Source organism: Phaethon lepturus, unplaced genomic scaffold (assembly GCF_000687285.1).
Source record: "Phaethon lepturus isolate BGI_N335 unplaced genomic scaffold, ASM68728v1 scaffold8504, whole genome shotgun sequence".
In the NCBI taxonomy this organism is placed as follows: domain Eukaryota; kingdom Metazoa; phylum Chordata; class Aves; order Phaethontiformes; family Phaethontidae; genus Phaethon; species Phaethon lepturus.
Window position 1 is genome coordinate 1 of NW_010536922.1, and position 10,383 is coordinate 10,383.

General features: G+C 40.1%; 1 protein-coding gene across 1 annotated transcript; it reads left to right on the plus strand.

The window, feature by feature from the left end:
- Nucleotides 1–666: 666 nt before the first annotated feature.
- On the plus strand, nt 667–5,226 carry F3 (coagulation factor III (thromboplastin, tissue factor)). Its single transcript, XM_010286317.1, has 5 exons — nt 667–806; nt 2,867–3,051; nt 3,466–3,647; nt 3,774–3,933; nt 5,087–5,226. Exons 1-5 carry the CDS (start codon nt 667–669, stop codon nt 5,224–5,226), a joined length of 807 nt encoding a protein of 268 aa, XP_010284619.1.
- Nucleotides 5,227–10,383: the final 5,157 nt, after the last annotated feature.

The window sequence follows — 10,383 nt, forward strand, 5'->3', positions numbered from 1 at the left end:
GGAGGTGGTGTTTAGAAAATAACCAGGATATCGCTCAGTGAAACGCTTGATTTCCAGAAGTTACAGGGGTTGTGCGGGGTTTTCCGCACCGGCTTCCTCCCAGGCAGTTCCCCGAAGCAGCTGTGGCGTCGGCCCGGGCGGCGGGCTCGTGGGTCACCGCGGCCTCGCTCCCACGGGGGCGCGGGCCACGAGCTCATCCGGGGGTACCCCCTCTCAGCTGTAAGCCTGCAGGGCAACCTCTGATTTTCAAAGACTTTATCTTCCCAAAATAAATAAATGGAGGAACGAGGAGCTAAAGCCGTCTGCAGCAGATAGAGCCGGGGATGATTTTGAAGTACACCGCATTTATTGGGTGCTTGGACATTCTCATGAGTATCTGCAAGCTTTTGTAGCTTCTCCAGAGGTCTTGGATCAGAAAGGAAGCACTAGACAGAGCTCCAATTAAGTTACCTCAGCAACCTAGGAGTTGTAAGCGGGAAAATAATTTTCTTCTTGTGTTTCTCACTTCTGCCAGGACACATTCCTTTAGTAAGACAAGCATGAGCCCAGAGGGCAGGACCGAGCCTTTTCCCCCAAAAGAACTTTTCCAAGTAGCAATTAACAGCAATTGCTTCGTTTAACTAAATATACACTGCAGGGAGCCAGGAATTACATATAATATGACTGATGGCACTCTGTTCTGTATTTAAAGGCAATCCAGAACTACCAACAGCAGTTAATATAACGTGGTCTTCGATCAATTTTAAAACGATACTACAGTGGCAACCAAAACCATCGGGTTACTTCTATACAGTAGAAATACACGGGTAAGTAGATAACACCAAGGTGTGCCCATTAATGGCTATTGAAGAAGATGCAAATAGAGTGTGTTTGAATATTTCCAAGACTGAACGTAACAGGAAAAGAGCCCAAACATGAGGATTTAGGAAAACTGCCAACCCAGCTGTTAATACTTCTTTGTACCCAACTACAAGAATATCTGATCGAGGCTTCTGGGTTTGCCCACTTCAGGAACAGAGAGTTGAGCTTTAGGTCAGTATTGCAGTTCTGGGGTTCGGTGCAGGCCAGCTGCAAAGGAGATTTAGGTCAAGATACTTTGAAGAAGTTGATGCTCAATCTGACGTACCGTGTATTAGATAGAACTTCACCTTTTTATGTCTTTCAAGGTGTCTGGACTGAGACTTTCACCTTGGGAGGTGTCTGATAAATATGAGTCTGCATTTTATTCTAATTGGTGAATCACAGTAAATGAATAATTTGTCCTGCTGGGTAATGCTAAGAAGTACCTTTGTTCGTCTGCTTCTGTCGAGACTTCCTCTGTCATCATGTTTTATGTAAGCTATGAAATACTGCGGACATAAAAAGTAGCCAACTTAGGTGAAGTGTCTAACACCTCTTTCGATACTGCACAAAAACTTCCATGAAGTTCAGTAAGGAATCTGTGCTGGTCTTAGCTCCCATATTAATTCATATACCATTATTAAACATGCCCCAAAGGCAAACTGCATCATCAACTCTCCTACATATTAATGAAAATATGGTCCTGGAGTCTCTTCTGTCTGTAAAAGTGGCATAGAAATGAGAGCACTCTCATGACTAATGGATGAAATACCAGTGCAATGGCCTAATGTGCTCTTTTATTCTTTAAGGGAGTGATTAAATTAAAAGACTTAAAAGCACACACTAGCAGAATGAATTTTATGAAATTTATGAATCTGGAGTTTCTTTCCAGCCATTTGTGCTTGCAAAAAATTGAAGTATATTTGGGCAAGATTCAGTGTAGATTTAGGTGTAGTTCTCTTATGGATGAAGCATGCTTAAATGCTTGCTTTCTCATCTGTACACATTTACAGAGTATGTTTGTTTGATCACAAAGATCAAATTTCCTCTGTCCCTTTTCAAGGCATCTCTAGGACACCATCACTAACTGATCTGTGACCTCTTAAGAAATCTGGTGAAGTGAGAAGGGAGTTCAGGCAACTCTTGAACGAAACTTGACCTACTTGGAGGAAAACTCATTTGTTCATTTCCGAACAGTGCACGTTCTTGCTCCTTCAGCTGAGATCACACAATTTTTCTTTTCCTTAGTTCACCAGCAAAACCAGGGAAAAGAATTGAAGCAGTAATATCTAATCTGTTTTTCCATTCCTCCTTATTAAGAAGTAAAATGGGGAATTAACACTTTTTTCCTGGTGTCATTATTACTTCTCAAGTAAATGGACCTGCTTTCTATCATTTAAAAATCGAGAGAAGTGCATGGGTCATGTTTTCTGTGAATATTTTTCTATTGTAAATCTGCAACAAAAATTGCTGCTACTGCCTGGTTCTTAGGGACATTTGCATCTGCATAGATGCAAAAAACAAGTGACATATATGAGGAAATATTGTTGTCACATTAAACAATTAATATTGGCATCAACAGAGCTTCCTAGGACAACTGACGTTTCTTAAGACAATAGCTTTCGGATGCATCAGGGATAACACTTTCAAAGTGATTTATGCATCTTATATTTTTTTAAATAAGTCAACCGCAGAAAAATTAAAAATCAGAACTACTTATGGTTTCTATTCAGTTCAGAGAAAAGATTGAATTTTTAATTCATATGTGTATCCAATAACATACTTCCATAATTAATATGGATCATATTTGATTTACTTGATTCTACTTTGAACTGTGAAATATATCTGTACAGTATAGTGCTTTTTAAGTTTTTTTCTTCTCCTTTTCAGCCTTGTACACCTGCAAGACTGTTCCACTGGATGAGGGAAATCTATATAGTTTGAGGGGAAAAAATGTTTTTTAACATATCTAAATATGTAAAAGTCTGGTTGGAAAGTGTTGACACTTCTTTCTTGCTCTTTTCAGACAAACATCTGATACACAAAAAAAATGCATACTGACAAAAGAAACAGAGTGTGATGTTACTGATGTGTTGAGGAATGTACGAGAGACCTATACAGCACACATACTGTCTGTTACATCCTTGGGGATGGATAACTTTGAAGAGCCACCTTTTGCAGTCTCTGAAAAATTTACACCCTATAATCAGAGTAAGTAGGGTTGCCAATTAAATCTTATCATCAACTTCCTTTCAAGATTGCTTCCACTGACTTAAACAAGGTTTAGATTGGGCCTAAAGGCTTTTCCTAAAGATTCTTAGAGTAGCCATACTGATATCTGAGAAGACATTCAGGCATAAAGCTTTCCCTCTTGTAGGGGAGTGTGTAAGGTTTTAGTTACCAGTTTCTCTGGTAAAGTTTCTCACTGCGGTCAGTAGACCATTTTATTAATGTTGTGTACTAGATGAAGATACTTGTTAATAATCCAGGATTTCACTGTCTGTCTTTGGCTCTGTAAACTTGTTATAGTTTTGAGGAGGGAAGGGAGTGGAGGGAGGAAGAAAGAAGAGCATGTTGTGTAGAAAAGATGATGTCAGTTTTTTAATTCTAAAAATGCTTGTTTAGCTGTTCTCGGAAAACCGGAGATACAGAATTACACACAAAAAGGTTCCAAAATGAATGTTGTGTTCCAAGATCCTCTTACACCATATACCTTTCCTAACGGGAGTTTTCAAAGCATTCGAGATATTTTCCAACATGACCTGGAATACAAACTCTATTACTGGAAAGATCAAAGTTCTGGAAAGGTAATGTCTAACTCTACTTTTTACATATTCTGTACCTGTATTATAGCTACACAATTTCTGTGCTGCCTTAAGAGGTACACTTTTGCAGAGAACATTTTCTTGAAATACTTTTTTTTTCCTTTACAGAAAGATGCAACAACAAAAAGCCATAAATTTGAAGTGAGTGTTGACAGCACCAAGAACTATTGCTTCTACATACAGGGAATCATTCCCTCCCGCAGAGAAAACCGTAATGGTCAAGAAAGTGCGGTGCTTTGTACCAGTGTAGGAAGAAGTATCTTAGATGGTAGGTATCTGGTGAAGTTTGTCATACAGTGTTTAGCATTCTAACAAAAAGACACTTCAATTTTGAGTATATTTCTATACCTCTTTAAATTGTGATGCCTCTTATAGAATAAACTATTTGCTGTATAAGTGAGAGGACACAGACTGAACCTGGAAACTCACGGGAAGAACTGACATTAAGGAAGGGTCCACCATCTTTAGCTAGTTGGAGTTGGTTTTCGGGTTTTGCTAAACTGTTTTGATTAGTTTTAAATTGTCTGAGTTGATGACTGGTCACTGAGGTTTCAGATCTCATCACTATCCTACAACTTTGTTTTTTTGTTTTCTGATTATTTTCCTGAGATCCTTCCAATAACAGGTCCCATAGCAAGCACTTGAAGGATTAGCTGTAAAACATAGGAGTGCTGGAAACCTACATGTCCATTGACTTGTAGTCTGAGCTGAACTTTAATTATTATCTCAAAAGCAGATGATGAGACTAAGACTTTCTCTACGGTTACATTACAAAGAGGTTGTCAGATTGACTTCTTTACTGGTAAATAAGTTAGTGAGCGGTCAGTGAATCAGACAGTCTAATTCCAGATGAACAATCAGGGTAACACTTTCTTCAATATGAAGTCATCAATATTTATTAGATAATATCAGATTGCTGTACTGTATCTTTCTTCTCTACCAGATAAGAATATATGCACTCTAAGTAGAAAAGCTCTTCTAAAATTGGCAAATTTAACTCTCTCAAATTAACTTTCTTATCTGGATATATATATTTTTGTTTATCACAGTAGTTGAATTCTAGTAAATTACAACTTGGATAGAAATCTCTTCTGTTGTTTTTTTCTAGCTTCTAACCTAGAATAAATTTCCACTTGGCCTTAGTTTCACAGAAGTAAGGCAGGGGTAGAGGGAATGGTTTAACTTATTCTTGTGGTGGTAACACTTAGCATGAACCAGGTGAAATGAAACTTTACCTCAGTTCAGCAAATTCATGTTAAAATTAATTCAGTTCACATTGAGGTTGTCACTCCACTTCTCTGATACTGTAAAATACAGAAAGTATTTTTTTAGTTCAGTGGAGTGGATTCTAAGAGTTTGCAGCACTGTGATATTATGGCTTCTGATAACTGAATCTTGGATTTTTTTTCCCTCCCCTACAGAATACGGAGCAGGAGTCTTTATCATCACAGGAGTGATAGCAATTGTGGTCATCACTCTTGCCATTGTCTTATCAGTGATCCTGTGTAAATGCAAGAAAGCAAAAGCTGCAAGAGAAAAGGAACCGCTTAATGGTGTCTAAGGAAAAATTACTGTGAACGCTAGTGGCAGTTCCAAAGGAAAAAAAACAAAAACAAAAGACAGAAAAAAACCCCAACAGCAAAAAACTATAGATTGGGTAATTGTGTGGAGCCTTTTAGCCTCTCTGATACAGGAATTTTAAAGCCCAAACTTTATGTGGATTCATGAATCCGTTAGACAGTCACAAATGAAAAATCCAGATATCGGGAAGCCCCTGTGTCACTAGTGGCCAGAGGCTGGAAGAGTATTCTGGTGATCGGTTACAATATCCTAACCCTGCCCATTTACTCTTCCCAAGCTCCTTCTATTGTCCTGTCTGAAACAGGATTCTGAACTAGACGGACCTTTGACTTGAGCAGGTACAGCCATTCAGAAAGTATGGCCTTACCGAGCCAGAAGATTTATGGTACTTGTGAGGGGAAAAAAAACACTATTTTTGAAAATAATGTGTCCTTTACCTAACTAAAAGGAACATCTTTCTGTTTCTATGAAACAAAACCTGTGTTTACCTGACTTTCTTTTAACATTATTAACTGGTGAAATGATCTGTTTAATTCAGATGTGACAAAGACGCTACTGTTATTTCTGCACTTTTTTGATAAAATTAACTTGGTCTATTTATCTTTGGGTATAAGCAATCAAAGGTAAACTGAAACTACTGTACTGGCAACTTGTAAGGAACACTCTTGAAGTAGGTAGCTGCTATCTATCAGGAAAGCATATCCGGCTTACACTACACCTACAGTTACACAGCAGGGTACTCTGATAGTTCCAAGTAAGTGTTAGAACAAATACTTTGCAGGTTTTGAGTCAGTGGTAACTCTCTTCATGCAAATACTGAGTAGGTAGCAGTATTTACTGCATTTTGAACATTGTTTTTAATTAAACAGTTGGTGAATGAATAGTTTATATGGTTTAGATTCAAATCATCTTGGTGATGGGATTTGGAGGTACCTATTGCTTTGTCTATTTTAATATTTATTTTATAAATGAGAATCTAATTTTTTATACTGGTGATATCTGTATTTATGATGGTAATTTATACTTTTCTAGTGAAATAAAGGTGACTGGGAAACTAAGACTTTCTTTTCTTTTTTTAAATGAGGTACAGGATTCATTCCAGAACTAAATTAAAAATACATTTAGGAAACTTATCTTGCGATGGCAGTGCGGGCAAGCTGCCAGAAGCCAGGACTCTGCAAAATAGGCTGCCAGGGCAGCTCCTACCTGTAAGGGTAAAAACATGGAAAGCCACAGTTCACAAACCGATGAAAGGTTTTGAGTCGTCCCGAGCTGCTTTTCAGCTCTCCACTTACATGAGCAATTATTCAGTTGATTATTCAGTTGATTATTCAGAATGAGCATTCACAGCTGCTCATTCCGACGCAGAGCGTGCTCCGTGTCTCTGGATCTATCACCCAGGGATTCCCACAGGGGTGCCTCTACTGCTTGTGGCACTAATGTACATTGGAGGCATTACGGGGCCTGGCCCAGGGATGAGAACTGCTGCGACTAATGCTGGTATCTACTGGTGCTGCTAACCGTGGTGATAGGCACAAAAAAAAAAAAAATCAAGAGAATGGGAGAAAAAATGCATCTTGTAGTTGGCACTAATTGGCTGTATGTCTCAAAGCTTTATATGTGTCTTAAAAGAAGATATCCATTGCATTTATGAGAAGGAATAACATCATATAAAATTATTATATCAATCCACCAATTTTTACAGAATTGTATTTTATGTTTTTCATCCCTACCTTATTATAGATACCTTCTTTGTATGGAATAAGACTCCTGTGAACATATGGTAGTGGCTCGTGGGGGTTTTCTTTGTTCCTTAATTCCCTTTTTTACAGAGGGAAGAAAAAAAACACCATCATCCCCCCCCAAAAAACCGCGTTTACTTGATATTGTGCAATAAATTCTTAATGCATTTTCTGCTGGTGCATAAGCCTTGTATGGAGGAGGAACCTTACAACAGCGATCAAAAATATGAGAGCTTGTGGGAGTAAATTTAAAAACATTCCAATGTTGCCGTCGTTACTTCCTCTCCCTGTGCTGTTCGGCTTCCTCAGCTTCATTGGGTGCCAACCTCAGAAAAGGAAAGAGCTCAGTGGAAAAGGAAAGCCTGTAGGATACAGCACAGCATTTTTTAAACTAGACCATGCAGTTGATTGTCATAAGCGGCATAGAATGATGTTACGAATATGCTTCATTACTTAGACATTTTTGATTTGTTCTGAATTTGAAGATTGTTTGTATTGGAAGAGAGAGAGAGAGAAAGAGAGAGAAAGAGAGAAAGAAAGAGAAAGAGAGAGAAAGAAAAGAAAGAAAGAAAGAAAGAATGAAAGAAAAAGAAAGAAAGAAAAAGAAAGAAGGAAAGAAAGAAGGAAAGAAAGAAAGGAGGAAAGGAGGAAAGGAAGGAAGAAAGAAAGAAAGAAAGAGAGAGGCAGACCCATAGAAGTGCAAACAAGAGCCTTAAATGGCATAAGGGTGACCCACTACTGCACAAGTTCTGGAAACCTGAAGCGCTTCTGTTCCCTGGCTGCAGTATGTTATCACCCAGCAACGCTGAGTAACCGGAGTCACGGGGCTCACAGATCCTATTTCAAAGAGATTTTTTGCCGCTCGTGGAGACAGTCGAGAAAGGGGTTTTTTATGGCCAACTTCCGGCAGTATTATCCCTTGGGCCAGTGTACTGAGCCCACGCAAAATGTGTTATGCAGAGGTTTAACTTCCTCAGAGTAGCAGGGTGAGTAAAGGAGTTGCTGAATAAAGGTGTTGTCCCGGGGAAGAAAGCCTAGATCCTACCTACAGCACCCGTGTGGCCACTTCAGCGCTGCGCCGGACTAAGACGCAGTGAGGCACCCGGGGATCAACGTGAGATGCTCCCGATTCCCCTGTTCCGCTTTGCTCCTTGTCATCTGTTGCAGAAAAAGGTATCCAACTATTTCAAGTGGAGAAAAATATTTGCGCAGTTCCCTGACACAGTACTTGTGTCCTCTCCTTGTAGAAATGAATATGTAACATTGCATACTGTGATAAGCCACTTTCATTTTATAGTACCGTCTTAAAACCACATTCTTCTTCTCCACGTGAGCGAATAGAGGCTGATATCGTTCTGTTACTTTTCTGCCCGCCCTAACAGCATTACAGACAACGAAATTACTGCCATTGCGTAAAATGAACAATGGAACAGGCCTTCATAAATGTCTATATGATAGATATGGCAGCAAACATCTTAGCTAAGCTATTTCTAGCAGGCTCAGCTTTCCACTGCGAGAAGGCTGCTGCTGAGTAGCATGTTATGATAAGAATGTGATTATAAGCTTAACTGGGATCACTAGTTACGTGGCAACTCAGGACAAAGAGTTTCTGTATGAAGCGAGAGCGAGCAAACAGCTGTAACAGACGACCTGCTTGGTTCGGTTTCGTAGCGCGGGTTATTCTGCAGGTTAGTAGCGATTGCTACAGTTTCAGAACCTTGTCATACACAGGGGTGAGTGGGCTGGTGACCATACCAGACCCAAGAGTCAACCGAGTAGTCTTCTAGTTACGCAGTATTTACCCACACACAAATAACCGCACTCTCTGCGGCCTGTGTTTGTCACTGAGGGAGAGAGAAGAGCTGGTACACATGTTTGAGCAGGACAGGAAAAACAAAAAACCCCAACCTGCTGGACAGGACAAAGCAAGGCAAAGCAAGGACTGGCCAGCTGAAAACCTTTCCACAGCCTCCAGGTGTGGTGGTGTTACTCACCGCGGCGTGCGCTCTCTCGCGCCGCCCACAAAGGGCAACGCCGCAGAAAGCGGCCCTTCCCTCACTGCTGGCGCGTGCCCGCCAGTGCTCTACAGCAGGGCGCTTACAAAAGCTCGGGGCGGCATGGCCAGGACAGGCGCGCTGCAAAGCTCCTCTCCTTCCACCTTCCGACGAGAGATCTTCCCACTGGCGAGATCCTCCTGCTGCTTCCGGCGCAGGCCCTCGTTCAGCCCATATAGCCCCTTTTAGTAGCCCCCAAAAGCACCCGGAAGGAACATCTTTCTCTGTAATTCCTCAGCTTCCAACTGTAGCTGAATTAGGCAACTCCACATGCAGATGTGCCTCAGGGGTGGTTCCTTCCAGTAAAACCTGCCAGTACCTGGGAATAAAGACACAGACGCGTTGACAGCCTCCAGGGCTTTTTCAGCCAGGTCCTCTCTCCTATGTCCCGTTGTAGGGATTGTGCCTGTTTCTCATCTTGTCAAAATTTGTGCCCGATACTAGTAACATGCTGCACCGATTTGCTCCTGCAAGAAGCTCACAGCGTTTCTGCTCCTTACTTCCCCTGGCTCCTTTGTAGGTGTTTCCATTCCTCTCCCCCATCCCCGACTCATTCCCATTACCTGTTCTTCCCCAGAGGTGAACCCACTGTCTCATTGCTGCAAACAGACCGTTAGGATCTCATTTAAATGAAAATATGGCACCTGAATAAATATATATCCCTTAATCAACAATCAAGATGTATTAATAGCACAGCAGCATTTTTTTACTCTATACAGCTTCTCTCTGTCACTGTAATCGGATCAATAACTTCCAGAACGTTTGTTGGCACTGCTCCGAGTGCCTTTCTTAGTGCACCGAATTACCGTTAAATATTAATGTTTTAATTAATATAATTAAATTAATTTAATTAATTTCATTAATTAATTAAAACATTAAATTTTTAATTTAAAAAATTAAACTTGTTTAACTAGCAATGAAGTTATTAATATGAACTCAAAGAATATTCAAAGTTCCAAATCTCAGTTATCCCTGCTGATGCATTTTCTTCTATTTTTATTTTCACATTTTCTACCTTATTACTTCAAGAAATATTTAAATAGCAAAGTAGTCAGACACTGTTGTATCCACAAAACTATTTTATCAAGAGAGGTTTAATTAAAAACCTCCTTGCTCTGAATAGAGAAATATTTTCCCAGTGAGATCACATGATAATTTTGTAATTAATTCTTCAGTAATCACGTAACTCAATTAAAAATCTAGTGTAATGAAAGAGCTGGAATGACAAGTGAGGTTTTAAAACCTACTCCAATAAAAGGTTGACACGGTTTAACCCCAGCCAGCAACCAAGCCCCACGCAGCCGCTCGCTCACTCCCCGCTGGTGGGATGAGGGAGAAAAT

Bases quoted from the DNA above. Each gene is read 5' to 3' on its own strand.
- F3 (XM_010286317.1), top strand. From the start codon at position 667: ATGGCACTCTGTTCTGTATTTAAAGGCAATCCAGAACTACCAACAGCA. The intron at 807-2,866 runs GTAAGTAGATAA...TGCTCTTTTCAG, and splicing joins TATACAGTAGAAATACACGG to ACAAACATCTGATACACAAA. The intron at 3,648-3,773 runs GTAATGTCTAAC...TTTCCTTTACAG, and splicing joins AAGATCAAAGTTCTGGAAAG to AAAGATGCAACAACAAAAAG.